The 16,715-nt window shown below is 50.3% G+C and overlaps 7 protein-coding genes across 7 annotated transcripts; 5 read left to right on the top strand and 2 right to left on the bottom strand.

Moving 5' to 3' along the window:
* Window positions 1–76: 76 nt before the first annotated feature.
* N7458_006358 (aldo/keto reductase) lies at window positions 77–1,494 on the top strand (the record flags this gene model as incomplete). The annotated part of the gene is made up of 5 exons (XM_056909740.1): window positions 77–198; window positions 288–374; window positions 427–649; window positions 712–850; window positions 917–1,494. The coding sequence occupies 5 exons, from the start codon at window positions 77–79 to the stop codon at window positions 1,492–1,494; spliced, it is 1,149 nt and encodes a 382-aa protein (XP_056765444.1).
* Window positions 1,495–1,934: 440 nt separating this feature from the next.
* On the bottom strand, window positions 1,935–3,983 carry N7458_006357 (AAA family ATPase CDC6; the record flags this gene model as incomplete). The annotated part of the gene is made up of 3 exons (XM_056909739.1): window positions 1,935–3,553; window positions 3,620–3,871; window positions 3,932–3,983. 3 exons carry the CDS (start codon window positions 3,981–3,983, stop codon window positions 1,935–1,937), a joined length of 1,923 nt encoding a protein of 640 aa, XP_056765443.1.
* A 569-nt stretch (window positions 3,984–4,552) lies between these two features.
* N7458_006356 (DNA-protein crosslink repair co-factor UBX5) lies at window positions 4,553–6,202 on the top strand (the record flags this gene model as incomplete). The annotated part of the gene is made up of 2 exons (XM_056909738.1): window positions 4,553–5,036; window positions 5,112–6,202. 2 exons carry the CDS (start codon window positions 4,553–4,555, stop codon window positions 6,200–6,202), a joined length of 1,575 nt encoding a protein of 524 aa, XP_056765442.1.
* Window positions 6,203–7,299: 1,097 nt separating this feature from the next.
* Window positions 7,300–9,519, top strand: N7458_006355 (putative Ste20-like serine/threonine protein kinase; the record flags this gene model as incomplete). Its single annotated transcript, XM_056909737.1, has 5 exons — window positions 7,300–7,351; window positions 7,423–7,453; window positions 7,521–7,837; window positions 7,893–8,069; window positions 8,132–9,519. 5 exons carry the CDS (start codon window positions 7,300–7,302, stop codon window positions 9,517–9,519), a joined length of 1,965 nt encoding a protein of 654 aa, XP_056765441.1.
* A 982-nt stretch (window positions 9,520–10,501) lies between these two features.
* On the top strand, window positions 10,502–12,330 carry N7458_006354 (cytochrome P450; the record flags this gene model as incomplete). Its single annotated transcript, XM_056909736.1, has 4 exons — window positions 10,502–10,708; window positions 10,769–11,214; window positions 11,266–11,650; window positions 11,707–12,330. 4 exons carry the CDS (start codon window positions 10,502–10,504, stop codon window positions 12,328–12,330), a joined length of 1,662 nt encoding a protein of 553 aa, XP_056765440.1.
* A 547-nt stretch (window positions 12,331–12,877) lies between these two features.
* On the top strand, window positions 12,878–14,599 carry N7458_006353 (CRAL-TRIO domain-containing protein; the record flags this gene model as incomplete). Its single annotated transcript, XM_056909735.1, has 4 exons — window positions 12,878–13,810; window positions 13,859–13,900; window positions 13,967–14,066; window positions 14,118–14,599. 4 exons carry the CDS (start codon window positions 12,878–12,880, stop codon window positions 14,597–14,599), a joined length of 1,557 nt encoding a protein of 518 aa, XP_056765439.1.
* A 403-nt stretch (window positions 14,600–15,002) lies between these two features.
* N7458_006352 (uncharacterized protein) lies at window positions 15,003–16,494 on the bottom strand (the record flags this gene model as incomplete). Its single annotated transcript, XM_056909734.1, has 3 exons — window positions 15,003–15,612; window positions 15,678–15,909; window positions 15,975–16,494. 3 exons carry the CDS (start codon window positions 16,492–16,494, stop codon window positions 15,003–15,005), a joined length of 1,362 nt encoding a protein of 453 aa, XP_056765438.1.
* Window positions 16,495–16,715: the final 221 nt, after the last annotated feature.

Here is a 16,715-nt window from a genome sequence, read left to right as displayed (position 1 = left end):
ATTTATCCAAGAATCAAGATCTCACGTACAACAAAGGATCAATTCAATCAAAGAGTGTGCTACCAATTCCACCGCGATGTCTATCCCAGCTGCCCCTACGCCCAAGTCGCGTCTCGGCCGATACCGCATGCTTGCCCCCACGGCGGGCATCAAGGTGAGCCCACTGTGTTTGGGTGCAATGAACTTTGGTGAAGGATGGTAAGTCTTGGAAACAAATCAGCCGATTCGTCCATTGCATGTCTTGCATTATCTTGGATTACAGGTGAAACTAACCTTAACCCTTCTAGGAAGGAGAGACTAGGCGAATGTGACAAAGAGACCTCGTTCAACATCTTGGATACGTTCTACGAGAATGGCGGCAATTTCATCGATACGTAAGCCGAGCTACACCATTTGCCCTCAATGCCCCTCTACTAACATTTGCAGTGCCAACAACTACCAAAATGAAGACTCTGAAGCCTGGGTCGGTGAATGGATGGAAAAGCGTGGCGTGCGGGACCAGATTGTCCTCGCAACCAAGTATACCTCCGGCTTCCGAAGTCATATGAAGTCCGAGATCCAAGCCAATTTTGTCGGCAACAACACAAAGAGCATGAGGTTGTCCGTAAATGCCAGTCTGAAGAAGTTGCGCACCGACTACATCGACCTGGTAAGATGACAAGTCCCCCCTTTGCTCCATAAACCAAAACAGAAAGGCTAATATGGACTCAGTTGTACGTCCACTGGTGGGACTTTGCCACCTCCATCGAGGAAGTAATGACCTCTTTGAATCAGCTGGTCACATCGGGCAAAGTACTCTACCTCGGTATCAGCGATACACCCGCATGGATTGTCAGCCGTGCGAACCAATGTACGAAAACACATCCCCAGACCTCCACTTCTCCAAGAAAAACCTTTGCTGACTAACTCCCTACAGTCGCTCGCGATCACGGTATGCGCCCCTTCTCCGTCTACCAAGGCCAATGGAGCGCGGCCAAGCGCGACTTCGAGCGCGAAATCATCCCCATGTGCGCCGCCGAAGGCATGGGCCTTTGCCCCTGGGGCGCCATCGGAGGCGGCGCATTCAAAACAGCCGCACACCGCGAGGAACTCGCGAAAAGTGGCAACCCGGGCCGACAAGTCCAGCCTCGGGATGTCGATGTCGCTGTGTCCAAGGTTCTAGAGAGCGTTGCGGACCGGCATAAGACGGCGATTACCAGTGTGGCCTTGGCTTACGTTATGAGCAAGACGACTTATGTTTGCCCTATTGTCGGCGGCCGCAAGGTCGAGCATTTGTTGGGTAATATTGAGGCGTTGGGGTTGGAGTTGAGTGAGGAGGATATTAAGGAGATTGAGAGTGCTTATGAGTTTGATTATGGATTTCCGATGACATTCATCTTCCGTGGGGAGAATATGGAGGCTCACCCTTCGAATGTTACGTTTAAGAATTCTCTGGCCAAGTTTGATTTTGTTGATTCGGTGCGGCCTATCAAGCCGAAGAGCCTTGATGCGTGAGCATTCTGGTCTGTCTATGGAGGTATCAGAAACCTGTGACTGAGGTTGATTGTCGAGGGTGATACTTAAACAAGAAATCAGTTAGCGACGATATACTGCAACTTGAAAAGTGCCTTGAAACAAGTTTCCCTTATAGTGGTACACCTTGTACCTGCGTACTACCAGGCAGCTTACATGATAAGAACAAATTTAGATTCAACGGTCCTTGTTATTGTTCTGAATGGTTCGATGGACTCGAATCTCACTCTTGAAACGAGTGGTCCTGTATATTGCACAAAGGAAAGGTTCATGACGAACAAAAGAAACTCATAAAAATGACGCTAAACATGATGCAGAGTTGACTCCAGAAATGCGAATAGCAGTGGTGTACATGCTAAAAATGCGCCTGACAAGGACTCCAATGATGCAGAGTGAAGGAATTGACAAGGCCTGAATCTAGTCTAGAGGCCTTCCCCACGAAGGAGCCGCCTGAGAATCCCTTCACCGGGACCGGCGATTTGGCCCTCAATCTCCGACTGGGAGACGAAGCAAAGAAGACCCTGCTCATCCATGCCCTTGTGGGGAGTGGAAATGACGTTCCCAGACTTGGATGGTGTGCGACGGACATCAGAGCCGCCAGCAACGGTTCCTCCGCGGCCACGGCCTTGGTATTCTCCCACAAGGCCCATGGTTTCTAGGTTGCTCAAGACATCCTTAAACTCAGTCGAAGTCAAGGGGTGCAGAATGTTGTCATTCCGGCAAAGTGTACAATATGTATCGAATGCTTGCTTGACCGTGGGAGCAGAGCATCGAGACTTGGAGGGTGTGCTCAGAACGTCAAGCTCACGACGTTTGCGCTCTAATGCAATCAACGCACAGATGGCAGCTTTCTGCTGCAAATTCAACCCCTTCAATCTTTGAACGGTGCCTTGTCCAAAGGCTGACGTCGTGATGCGAGCAATATGGGCAATGCTGGCACGAGGCGCCGTGAGGGCCGTATAGCTCGACATGGTGGTTGGCCGAGAAGCGGGAGCTCCCTTCGTTGGAGAAGAGAGATTTGCGTTCTCGGCGAGTATCGAGTTGTTCTCCGCCTCAGCGGCTTGTTTCTCAAGTTTTTGTTGAGTCTCTTGCTCAATGGTATCAATCGCACGCTTGATGAGTTCGAAAGCTTTCCGAAGATCACCCGTCTGGGAGGCCACCTTCTTCGCACAAAGTTGAATGGCGGCAGGCTGCAGGAAAGGAACAAACTTCGGGTCATTATCCATACCAGCGGGAATCAGCGATCGAAGACGGTTGGTAATAACGTTGGCAATGGAAGCCGCATTGTATGGCAAGAATGGTAAGAGAATTGGTCTCAAATTTTTTGCCTTCAACTGCGGAAGTGAACGGTCGGTCAAGTCCAGAGCATTGGCAATGCCGATCAAGATCAGTGTCGACTTATTGGATAGCGACCACTCAAAGAGTGATTGGAGCACACCTGAGTCGCCCATGAGCAAGTGATCCATCTCGTCCAGTGAAACTAGGAATAGGCCATTGGGTTTTGATGGGACAAACATGTCCTTCAATCGGTCGGCTTCGCTCTTCTTGAAGACATCCGAGCCCTCGTCGAAGTCTTGTATGAGCTTGCTGTAGACATCGCGCGCATTCCGCATGCTCACGCAATTCACATGAGAGACCTTGACATCTGACAAGTCCATATCCTGGCACACTTCATTGACCATCGCACTCTTGCCCGTTCCCGGCGGTCCGCTGATGTATAGACAACCGCCTTTCTGAGACTTGGTACATTCTTCAATGAAGCTGGCCACTTTCTCTCGTTCCGAATCTCGACCGACTAGCCGTCCAGAGTTGGCTCCACGAGCAAAAAGCTGTCGCGCCTGTGAGTATACCGACTGGGCGACAGTCGGGGTGGCGCTTTGACGAGGAGTAGGTGGAAGATTAGCATGTCGAGGAGTTCGAGGGGTGACAGCCTTTGCCCCGACTTGAACACGATGCCGCGGTGTAGACGGCGAATGTTGCAAAGCATCTCGGAAGCGGGCTTTCTGTGGGGTCTTGAATTCAACCGGAGCGGAAGTTTGCTCTGTGTAATCACTCTGTTAGCCCAACCCTTTGACTCTTGCGCAGACTTCCCGTTCTCTCAGCTTACCCTCCACTAGCTTTGAGGTGCGGAAATGCGAGTTGATCTTGGACGGTGACCCACCCTGCTCCTCACGACTTGTGTGCTTGGAAAGCGTCTTGTCCGAGGGCTTGATAACATCGCCATTCTCCTGGTCCGTCAGAGGCTCAGCGATCTTCGCGCGGGACCGTGTTCGAGGAATGGAATTCGGGACGGCAGCATCTTCGCGCCTGGCACGAGGTGCCACGGTTCGGCGCTTGCTTGCCGTACGCACTGGAAGTCCTGGGACGAGGCTGGTCAGTATTGATCTGAAAGGGAGGAAATAACTCGAGGGGGCCTTACCTTCCGGCTCCGCTGCACTGCGCGAGCGCTTTCCCAAGACCGTAGCTGCCATCATGAACGTTGATCAAGAGGGTTGCAGGAGCTGGTGAGAAAGTACCTTCCTTGACAAGGCCGGTGGTCCACATTTCGCGCGGGACGGCCCTTCGAGGCGCGTAGCGCGACGCGTCGCATTCCCTAAGCAGTAAGATAAGATACGGTGTTCCGTTGAGACCAGAAGTGCAGAGTTGCGTCAGGTGTCTCTGTCGGTCACCGCACTGCATCTGCGTCACTGGTCACTGGCGGCAGATGATCATCTCTTCTACATGATCAACAGCGAGGGAAGCTATGGGAGCTTGAATTCTTCATTTTGCTTCATTTTGCTTCATTTTGCTTCATTTTGCTTCATTTTGCTTCATTTTGCTTCATGTTAACTCATTCAAGCATCGGCTGCGCGGGGTACTCGCTGCGTTGATCCTCAGTTTGCAACTGTTTGCACTTCAGATTGCTCCCCACACTTCTACTTCGATCAAGGTGGATTGCAGCTTAGAACTCTGCAAGAATCTTCTCTCTTTTCTCTTTCCTTGCTACCGCCTCTGATTAGAGATTTCACCCATCACATCCCGCATACACTCTTTGCCCATCATGGAGAGTGATTTGGTGGCTCAGTTCACTGAGATCACCGGTGCGACGCCCGAGCTGGCCACACAGTACCTGCAGCTCGCCGATTTCGATATCCAACAGTCCATGCAGCTGTTCTTCGAAAATGGAGGCGCCCCATTGACCGAAGAACCTGCTCCGCCACCACCTCGTACTCGCTCCGAGGATGAAGCTGGAGTTATTCATATCGACTCAGATACCGATGACGACAATCAAACTGCCCGCGCCCAGGCTTCCACACAAGCTGCGGGAGGATCAACATTTGAGGATGACGCCGCCATGGCCCGTCGCCTGCAAGAAGAGATGTACGGGGGTGGTGCCGGTGATATCGGTGGCGATGACGAGGCCGTGCGGGCTCCCATGGCGCGTACAACCGAGACACTGGTGGGCCCTGATCTTGATTTCGGTGATGAGGAGGATATGCACACCAACATTCTGAGCCAGCTGCGCGCTCGTCAAAGAGGCTCTGGTGAGTAGAAATACCGTGCTATGGAATGTATGTAATGCGATATAAGACCGACTTCACTAACATTATTCATCTCAGGTCGCGCGGGCATCTTCAACCAGAGATCTGCACCATCAATATGGGCCGGCGATTCAGCAGAGACACACCAGGAACGGTTATCGATGGCCACGGGAGGTGCATCAGAGGCATCCTCCAAGTCAAATCTGCTCGCCGAAATGTACCGACCGCCGTTCGAAATCATGTCTCGGGTGCCTTGGGACGTAGCTCGTGAGGAAGGGCGCGAGAATGAGAAGTGGCTCCTGGTCAATGTACAAGACACTTCAATTTTTGACTGCCAAGTTTTGAACCGCGACCTCTGGAAGGACAAGACCGTCCAGGAGACCGTTCAGGAACATTTCATCTTCATGCAGTTCTCAAAGGATGATCCTAAAGCCGCGCCCTACCTCCAATACTACTTCCAAGCGAGCGACGTTTCCGATAACTACCCCCACATTGCGATTGTTGACCCCCGAACCGGCGAACAGATGAAGGTGTGGTCCGGCCCACCAGTCATCAAAGCCCCCGATTTCCTGATGCAACTCCACGAGTTTCTGGACCGCTACAGTCTGAACCACAATGTGCGCAACCCTGTTGCGAAGCGCAAGTCGGAGACGAAGGAGAAGACTGTGGACGCAATGACGGAGGAGGAGATGATGGAGATGGCGATCAACAACAGTCTTGGGGGAGGGATGGCAACTGGACCGAAGCTGGAAGATCCCGACGACCTGACCCGAAGTACCGAAGATATCAAGGGAAAGGGTCGGGCAACTGGTGCCCATGGTCCTGCCATGGATGAGACATATCCCGAAGCTGCCGAAGAAGTTGAAGCATCCCCATTCTCGTCCATTCCCAGCAATCGACCACATGCTGAACCCGAAGCCGACCCTGCTACTACCACCCGTATTCAGTTCCGTCATCCCTCCGGTCGTGTTATTCGACGCTTTGCACTGTCGGACCCAGTCCAACGCATCTATGAATGGCTCAAGGCTGATCCTCCCCTGGAAGATAAGGCCGGTGTCGAGTTTGAGCTGAACGCTATGGGACAAAATTTGATAGACAGCCTCTCTACGAGTATTCAAGATGCGGGACTGAAGAATGGAACGGTCATGATAGGCTATCTCGAAGAGTGAAAGAGCTTCTTGCTTCGGTGCTGTCAGAGCCAAAGTTTGACTCCCTTTTCGCTCGGTCTTGATACTCTACAATCTGGCAATGGCTCTTCAATCGGAGTGTACGAGCAGACCCATCTGCTCTTTGCGATGACCCATGAGACCTAGGATCTCCCATCTCGATTACTTGGCCACATGAAATGATTTATTAGATCCCTTTCTGCCCCCGACCATGTTATGAACCTTCCGATCTTAGAATTCAGCAATTTTGTGACTCAAAATCCTTGAACATGAACTGTAAGATCTGCAGTAATTGATGATAGCCCTTTCACAGTCTTCAGCACTGAGGCTGGATGCCGTGGCTCTGTAGTTATCTCCCTCCCGTTGGATTGCTCACCGCCCTCATCCATTCTGGCTCATTCCCATCTGCCAGAACTATACGGCCGCCTTATACACCGACTTCAATCCATGCTATTGACCGCCTTCCTATCGCAGTTTCTTAGGCAATTGATTCCCGCTGCCATCGATAAGACTCTCCGCCCGGCAGAAACGGCCCCGCGTTGATAAACACAAGCAAGGGTGTTGACAGTTGAGCTCCTCATCATCCCTCCGCATCTCGTACATCTTGTCTGCATTCGCAGCTCTGTGAAATTTCAAGATGCTTCAAGCTTGATCTGTTGCTGCTGTGAGTTTTGAGGACATTAACCCCCAGTGTCTTCTCTTACGCCTTTTCTTACCTTTGTTGATATCCTGCTGACCATGGCTGTGAGTTGCAGCGAACAACACATCTCGCCCTGCAGAAGACGAGCCGACCGAACGGATTACTGCATGAGAAGTACGACAGCCTTCCATACTCCTTACTACTGCAATCTACACATTTGTGGTGACTTTTCTCGTCGTGCATCTCGATCGATCTTCTCTTAAATCAACCTGCCTCCACGGTACGTGCCACCGTGATCCCACCTATAGACCCGACCCGCCCCCTCAACGACACACTTCTTTGCCAGGGAACTGCTTCAATTGTGTGCATGGATTATTTGATACAAATACTGATTACCAGATAAACCATTTTAGGCTGCCGTGGCTCTTGGCTTACCTTGAAGCCACGATAAGTCGCCAAGATGTCGGGCCCTATCGATCCAGAGACCATTTACACCAAACAAGGATGTATCGGTAAGATTCTGACCATCTTAGACATAGAGAAAGAGCAGCCAGAGCACTTGCTGACAAGATTGACCTCCTAGGTGGTGGAAGTTTTGGCAGGGTCTACAAAGGGTAATACATGGAAGCCCCAGCCTGATATAAAGGAAAGCCTGCTAACTTATACTCTTTTCATTGATAGAGTTGATAAACGGACGGGCGAATCTGTCGCAATCAAGATCATTGATGTTGAAAATGCCGAAGATGAGGTGGATGACATCATCCAGGAGATCGCAATCCTTTCGGAGCTCAAGTCACCTTACGTGACTAAGTATCACGGATCGTACTTGAAGGGTTCCCACCTTTGGATCGTCATGGAGTATTGCTCGGGTGGCAGTTGCCACGGCCTATTGGTGCCCGGACCAATTCACGAGGAGTACATTGCAATCATTATGCGGGAGCTTTTAAAGGGCCTTGATTACCTTCACAGTGATCAAAAGCTTCACCGAGATATCAAAGGTAGTCAACACCTTACCTTTCTTCTGGAAAAAGAGAGAAACTGATTATTGGACAGCCGCAAACATTCTTCTCACTGCAAGCGGCCAGGTCAAACTCGCTGACTTCGGTGTCTCGGGCCAACTATCGGCCACTATGACCAAGAAGAATACCTTCGTCGGAACGCCTTTCTGGATGGCCCCGGAAGTCATCAAGCAATCAGGCTATGACTACAAGGCGGATATCTGGTCTCTGGGTATCACAGCCATCGAATTGGCCTGTGGAGACCCTCCCTATGCAGACATCCACCCGATGAAGGTGCTGTTCTTGATCCCCAAAAACCCCCTCCCACTCTGAATGGCGATTTCAGCAAGCCATTCAAGCAATTTGTGGAGCTGTGCCTGCGCCGGGACCCTAAGGAACGTCCCTCCGCAAAGGAATTGCTGGAGCACCCTTTCATCAAGCGTGCTAAGAGAACCACATACCTCACAGAGCTCATCGAGCGCAAGGAACGCTGGGCAACTTTTACTCGGCTTGACCCAGACGCATTTGACGATTCCGATGAGCCAGTCCAGGAGAAGACGGAGGAAAATGAAGATCTGTGGGACTTCGGCACCGTACGCCCTGCTGGAAGAGCAGCTGCCTCACACCTACAGCCGCTGAATGACTCGGACGCTGGCTCGCGCACCCCGGAAACTGACGACTGGGACTTGGATGATGAGCCTACTAAGCAAACCTGTGCACCTCACAGCGCACTGCAGCAGACCAAATCCACAACCCCCACTGCTGATTTCTCTCCCTCAAAAACACCACTTCCTCCCTCCGCACAATCGTCTCCTCTGAAGAAAGCAGCTTCCACACAGCCTGACCTACACGCGTCACCTTCACGCAACCCTCGCCCTCTACCAAAGCTCACTTCAGCCGATGAGAAGTCATCCACGAGGAGTCAAGACGAGCGACGCAAAGCCTTGTTGGACTATAAGGCCACGATGAGCTACTCGAGCGATTTAGTGCCACACAAGCCAGCTCCTTTGGCAGCTGTATCGCGATCGGCGATGCCCGCAAATCCTCTCAACCCCACGATTCCCGAGCCACCCCGCTCTCCTACAAGTCAGGTTGCCAGAAAGCCTGCACCACTCCAACGCCCGCTTCCGGATGCTCCTCTGAGCCCGGCGCTGCACAGGCCATCATCCCATGCAGGCCTGCAACAACAGCCGGAGGCGCCAGCCTCCCCAAAGCAAATGTCTGGGCTCAAGTCCAAGCTTGCGCCATCCAGACAGGATGAGCGATTCGTGAGGAAGCCAACGTCAACCCAGAGCCCTCACATGAACGACCGGCCCAGGCAGATGCTAACTGCCCCTACCCCAAAGGCTGTCGCTGAAAACGAGCGACCAACAGCCTATGGGTCCGTGATCGTTCCTGCTCTTCGCGCCGCGATGAATCGCCGCGGCCGTCAGCTAGCCCGCCTGGAGCCCGGGCGAAACCAGAGTGACAGGGAGCCAACCCCTGAAGAAGAGAAAGATTGGGAGCGAAGTGTCCAGATTCACCGGGGCATGGAGCAAATGGCCGATGAGATCGCCCAATCTTTCGCCAACCTTCACTGCTGGGATGCAGAGGCCCCGGTGCAGATGGGTGGCGGCGTCGACGCTGTGCTTGACGCCTTCCTGGAAGAAGTCCTGGTGCGGCTTCAGCCCAACTCTCTGTGAGCATCTTGCTCTTTCCGAGACGGCAAGTCTCGTGTGTTTAGATTCTCCGACTTATGACCTTATGTCTATGTAAATGTTTGATTACAGGCGCAGTGGTTGTCCTGCTGGAATGAACCAGCCATTATTATCTCCCTGGACATTATTCTTTCATCACAGCTGCGACTTTCGTGTTTTGAAGCGTCTGCTTCATGTCAGTGTAGATCTTAAATCAATTTAAATGTGATACTCCGTTCCATGACTCAGATAGCTAGGGATCTTGACATTTTTGCCAGAAATCCCACCTTGTACGTAAGATAGTATCCAGATGCTGCGAATATCGATGCTTAGTAATTCCATGGAATCATCAGCATACAGCCGCATACCTGAATACGTGACATGTGCAAGACTCAACTAGCCCTCATATTCAACATGAATTCCGAAGATTATCCCATAATCAAGACTGATCGCCGTAAGACTCCATGATCAACATTGACTCGGGATGAGCAGTATTTGCCCCTACATCGGCAAGTCCATGCGCCAAGAAGTGACTTTCTGGTTCGCTCGCCCTGCATTCCCAAGGTGGTAAGCTCGAAGTCCTGGGACTAGCCGAAGCCAACATGTGATTTTTCGCCTCGTATTGCGGAGAATTTCAAATAGCATAATCATTGACGGAGAAACTGTTGGGAGGCGCTAAGAATGGTCCCCCGCATTTTAGTTGATCGATCGCATTAGCGTCGTTCATGTGAACCCCAGACACATAGTGACCAGTGATATCAGCGATGTCTGGAAAGAGTGATCAATAATGAAAATTTGATAGGGCGGATTAGAAGTGTTTTCCGTGTAGAAATATGAATGCACATCTTTGTCTGAATGGCATGTGAATCAAGTGTAGTAGGCGGCCCTACTTCGTCAAGTTGTGGTGTATATATCGTGGTGGACATGGTCGGCAGATGAAATTTGTTCCTCGCTGGCATCAATAATCTATCAAACAAAGAATCACAAAATGTCTACTGCTAAAGAGCGTCTCGTTCTTTTGATTCCTCCTACTGTGGTCGAAACAGGATTGATCATTTTCTTTCGTATGACTTCGGAGCGACCAGCTACTATATTTCTCTACGCGCTCGGTATCAACTTTGTGTTGATGGCAATATGGAACATCTTCATTTGGCCATTCTTTGTCAACCCTCTTCGACACTTGCCAACAGTTCATGTATGTTCTCAGAAGGCTTGAGTTGTCGATACAGGAGCAGCGCTGATATCGTCAAACCAGGGTCCCCTAATTGGAGCCAAAGTCTTCTTGCGCCAACCTCGTGGAAGTATCATGATTGACTGGCTGCGAACTATTCCTAATGAAGGTTTAATACATTTCAGAGAGGCTTTGAATTATAGCTTTGTGGTCGCTACCAACCACAGGGCTCTCATGGATGTCCTCCATACAAACAGTTACGATTTTGTCAAGCCGCCAGGTGGACGAGAGTTCTTGGCTCGTGGTCTCGGATATGGACTCATCCTCTCTGAGGGCGATGCTCATCGAGCTGCTCGCAAAGCCGTAACACCTGCTTTTAATATCAAGAATATTCGAGCTATGTATCCTCTGATGTGGTCCAAAACACAGCATCTGCTTCGTCAGTTACAAAGGGAGATCGATCTTCATCCTGTGCCCGGGAGGAAGGAGGGTCAATCTGCTGGAGTTGTGGAAATCCAAGGATGGGCCAAGTACACAACACTCCCCTGCCTTCTACAACCGCTCGCTAACATATTCCATAGCCGATTGACATTGGACATCATTGGACCTGCTGCAATCGGACGAGACTTCCAGTCGCTGGAAAACGAAAACGACCCGGTCTCGCAAAACTTCAACGCCATTCTCAAGCCATCTTTAGACCTCTTGATGCTATTTGCAGTCTCAATCATTCTACCTCAGTGGTTCGTGAAGCGTATCCCATGCAATGCCAATTCCGTCCTGCCGCAAAAGGTCCAGTATCTGCGAAACCTCTTTGCCGACATCCTTCACGAGAAGCGGGAGCAGATTACCCGAGAGAAGACACAGCAAGAAGCTGCCGAAGGTGATATTTTGGGCACCATGATGCGGGGTGGAGAGTTTACTGATAGTGAATTGGTGGATCAAATGTTGACGTTCCTCGCGGCCGGGGTACGTTTCATACTTCTCAACCCGAGTGTATTGAACGCAACTAACAAGGAATATAGCATGAAACCACAGCAGGTGCACTCACCTGGTGCTGCTACCATCTCTGCATCGAGCCAGATATTCAAGAGAAGCTACGCTCAGAGATATATGCAACCATCCCCTCCCCAAACGCCTCCGTATCCTGGCAAGACCTCGAGGGAATGCCCTACCTCAACGGCGTCTGTCAAGAAGTTCTGCGCCTATACCCAACAGTGCCCATGACCGGCCGTGAGGCCATTCGTGAGACCACCATTGCCGGAAAGAAAATCCCCAAGGGCACAACAATCGCACTCTGCCCACAAGCCATCAACCGTAACCCGGAATTCTGGGGTGAGACGGCGGACCAGTTCCTTCCCGAGCGATGGATTGATACGGACGAGAAGACAGGAAAGCAGACGCCGAATAAGCATGGTGGTGCATCTACCAATTTTGCGCAGATTACGTTCCTTCATGGGCCACGGGCTTGTATTGGCAAGGACTTTGCTAAAGCCGAGTTCCGATGTGCCGTTGCGGGGCTGTTTGGGATGTTCCGTTTTCAGCTGAAGGAGCCAGGCCAGAAGATTACTTTTGGGGGGACTTTGACGACTCAGCCTATTGAGGGGATGCATTTGAAGTTGACCAAATTAGAGGGATGGGATTTGTAATTATTGTTCTTGATCATTGAGTGAGCTGTTGGATTGAGAGTGATAATGCTTATTATGGATGGATCTGGATTTGATATAATTTCCTTTAGTGTTTGGCTATAGTTCAACGATAGTATGAATACGACATGTTTCTTGTTCTTAACGTTATGAACGATTGTAAACTTAAAATGAATTTAAAACATCATATTTCAATCCCAAAAACTGGATATCTCCACTTTGTGGGGGATCTCTCTAGTCCCAGGGTTCGGTTCACCATTGCGCGTGCACGGGCAAAGAAATGACCCCAACTGTGATGAAAGTTAGATATCGTAGCGACGAGATGATCTACCGGATCCAACCACCGAGGCAGCGACAATAACTCGCCCGTGCCCCCATCCAAGAGGGGCGGCCGAGGCAGATTTTAGCCTTCCTTTCTCAAGCATTCATGTGGATAGCTGGCCAAATTTGAATAAAAAAGCAGCAGTTTAGATGGTGAGCGCAACTATGGATATTCTGATATTATCATCAAAAAGGCTCTGGATTTGAATACAGCCCTTATAATCTCAATATGACTATCACACCTGACACATCGACTGGATATGTGCATAACCTCACCCCCAGCCAAGAGGCTAAGCTACGTGAGCTGTGGATTCTGATTTTTACCTCAGCGGCCTCTGTCCTCTCAGCGGTGTATGAAGTCCCCCTCCCAGAGGGCTCGCCTAATAAACTCTTCGAGATCCTGGACAGAGTCAACGAGCCTACGGTTGATGCTATCCTCAATGCTTTGAAGGAGCAAGACAATAATGGAAACCCATCAGACAGTAATGGCGTGGCTAATCAAAGCAATGGAGATGGGAACGAGTTGCATGACGGAGGAAATAAAGAGCAGGAATCTCTCGACAAAGTGGACGCTCTCATGAACAAAGACGCGAAAAAGAACATCATGTCGGAGATTGAAACGAAAAAAGTCACCCCCGCACATTTCTCAGCGCTCTTCGCACAGCTCCGAAAGACGGGCGTCCACGAATCAGAAATTAAATCCATGGAGAAGATCTTGTCCAAAATGACCCCGGAAGAAATGTGTTTCTCCATCCTGAAGATGATCAAGCAGGAACATCCTGATAGTTTACTGCTTCGATTCCTGCGAGCTAGAAAGTGGGATGTTGGCAAGGGTTTCACGATGATGGCTACTAATATCCTCTGGAGAAGAGAAATGGATGTTGACGATGATATTCTCCCCAAGGGGGAATTGTATGCTCTTGAACAATCTCGTGATGACAAACTTACAGCGAAGCAGAAGAAGGAAGGGCAGGACTTTATCGAGCAGCTCAAGACTGGGAAGAGTTTCCTGCATGGATTTGACAGACAGGGACGACCGGTGAATTATGTGCGAGTGAAGATTCATAAACCCGGAGCCCAGAGTGAGGAAGTTTTGGAGAGGTACATTGTGCATGTCATTGAGACGACAAGACTTATTGTGGTTCCTCCGATTGAAACTGGCGTGAGTACTTTCTGGAAGGTAGTAGACGACGCCTACTGACGCCAGCAGACAATTGTGTTTGACATGACCGGCTTCTCTTTGTCCAACATGGTATTGAACTTACCCACTACTTAACTTGATCAGAGTAGCTTATTGATGGAATCCTTTTCTACACAGGAGTATCAACCCGTCAAGTTCATCATCAAATGCTTCGAAGCCAACTACCCCGAATCACTGGGCCTACTTCTCATCCACAACGCGCCCTGGATTTTCTCCGGTATACCCCCATATCAAACCCTTCACAAGAGCAGTCTCTGACTATGTGAAGGAATCTGGAAACTCATCCACGGCTGGATGGACCCCGTTGTCGCCTCAAAAGTCTACTTCACACGCTCAGTCAACGACCTCGACAAATTCATCCCGCGCGACCAAATTCCTCGCGAACTCGCCGGTGACGAAGACTGGGAATACAAATATATCCAGCCAGAAGAAAACGAAAATGAGATCATGGCAGATACAGAAACACGCGACTCCCTCATGTATGAACGCATGATGATCGGCCTACGAATGTTCGCTGCTACCGCGGCCTGGATCTCTGCTACGGATTATTCCAAGGACAAAGAGGATAAGGAGAAGGTTGAAGAGATAAAGGCACGTCGGAATGATATCATTGAGGAGTTTAAGCAGAATTATTGGAAGTTGGATCCGTATATTAGAGCTAGGGCGTTGATTGACCGGGATGGGGTTTTGAAACAGGATGGAACGGTTGTCGTGCATGCTAGTTCTAACGGGGAGAGTGAGTCTCAATGAAGACGGCTTTTTATACTGGATTTACTCTTTCTAGCTTGTTATGGGGAAATTTGATTTATGTGCATTGCATGATGTACTTCCAACAAAGACAAAGCAAGTAGCTACGTGCGAGCCACAGAGCAACATAGATCTGGAAAAGTCAAGAAAGCGAGCACACAGGGGGCAATGAATGAAAGCTATAATCCGAAAGAAAACAAAAAAATCTGCAAAGCACAGTCGAAACTCAAACAGATTACAGTATGTGAGCGCGCCATGCATAATCGTACAGGGGAAAACCAAGTAGGCCACCCCGCGCTTTGAAGAAACCCGCAAACTATCCACCGGGCGAAGCGAAACAGATACTCAAGACAGAAAAGAGTGAGACGGAACAAAAGCACACATTCCCTCGTCAACGACCCAGCCTCTAGAGGCGGTAACCGCCTCGGACTCCCCAGAACGGGTGGCTACCAAATGCTTCCATCAGCGCCATCAAGGTGAAATTCCATTGCATTTCTCTCTCGATGGCCAGGCGCATCATGCTGATCGTTGCATTTCCCCTCGCCCATGGGTTGAGGTACCGGTAGTTGTCGCAGAAGAACTGCCAGGCCTCGTGGCGGATCATCATGTCGGGCATGATGGTGGCAATATTCCCAGTCCGGCACCCAGGAAGGCAAGCTGCGAAGAATTGGTGTCTTGCCATCATCAAAAGGGTCGACCGGTGGAAGATTGCCTCGACCATCATGTGACTCCAGTCCACGAGGTGGAGGTCCCAGCACATCATTTCCCATCCCGTTGGTGAGAGATGACCAATCGAAAAGGGAGTCGCCCGGGTTGCGAATTCGTACTGCAAACGGGAGATGAAGTGAGTTCGATCGGCTTGCATGATGGCTGGGACCTCCAGATACTCCTTGACCCATGGGCGCATGAAGGACGGCATGATTGGGCATTGTTGCTTCTGGAAAATCATCAGAAGCTTGGGGAAGCGCAGGGCGAAGCGCAGAGGGATGCTCTTGAGGTCTCCCCATTCCAGCAGACTGATGGAAATGAACGTGTTAGTGGGGTTATCATGATGAAAGAGAGGAATCATTTGTGAACTTACCCCGTGATGTTGAAGTTGTCGTCAATGAAAATATTGTGAGCGGCAATATTCTCATGTGAGAGAGCAAAGATCCGGCTGGTCGTCTTTCCTTCCAAGAGTCTGGGGGCGAGGATTCGAAGGACCATGCAATCAAAAGTGTTGATCTGATATCCGTAGTTCAAGCCTCGGAGCGAACGGAATATCTCCTTGTCGATCACTTCTTTCAACCATTCCAGGGGCGTGGTAGCAAGATCTAGATAAGATGTTAGCAATCTGTATTTTCCGGAATCTTCCCCGCTATATTTAGCAAGTACATACTCAACTTCTGATCGACCAGGACAAGATCGAAGATGATCTGAGCAAGCTGGCCCAGAACTTTCTCCCGACTCGCCTTGTCAGTTGGGAATGTGTTGGTCCATTGCAGTCTATCTCCAGGGGGCAGGGTGTGGATCATGTAGGGATGATTGATGGCGCTACCCTCGAACTTGTCCGTGAAGTAGATCAGACGAGGTGACCATGGGTAATTCCGTCTCGCCAGGAAGAGTAGGTTCTCAGATTCACATTTCATCCTTTCGATGATGGCATAGTTTTTATCGTCATCTGCGTAATTCATGATCGGGACTTTCACCATGACCCTGGAATCATCGGAATAATGCACGATCCAGGAAAAACACTCATCCTCGTAGAAGGGGGCAAGCTCGGTGTCGAGAGGGACGAAAGGGACCGCGCCATCAGGGCGACAGAGAGCAGCAGCATGAAGAACCATCCTATCGGTAACGAAGTACTCGAAAGGCTCGCGAAGAGGATAAGGAGCGTATCCAGGGTAGGGAGCCGTCATCTTGAGATGTCTCCACACAAAGATTGCGGGATACAGATGGGGTAGTATGGATGGAAAACGATGGAAAACGATGACACGCGAATGATGTCGTCTGTGAAGATCAAGGAGGGGAGAGAGTTGGCAAAGAAATGTCACGGGTGGTCGAAAACAAATATTTATACCCGTGTCGAAGTGACGGATAACTAACGGTTTCCTATTCGGGCGATCGTGAGGCACGCGCG

This window comes from Penicillium daleae (genome assembly GCF_028827525.1).
Source record: "Penicillium daleae strain IBT 16125 chromosome Unknown utg000006l_segment0_segment0, whole genome shotgun sequence".
Lineage (NCBI taxonomy): Eukaryota > Fungi > Ascomycota > Eurotiomycetes > Eurotiales > Aspergillaceae > Penicillium > Penicillium daleae.
This window is presented reverse-complemented; position numbering and strand designations above follow the sequence as displayed.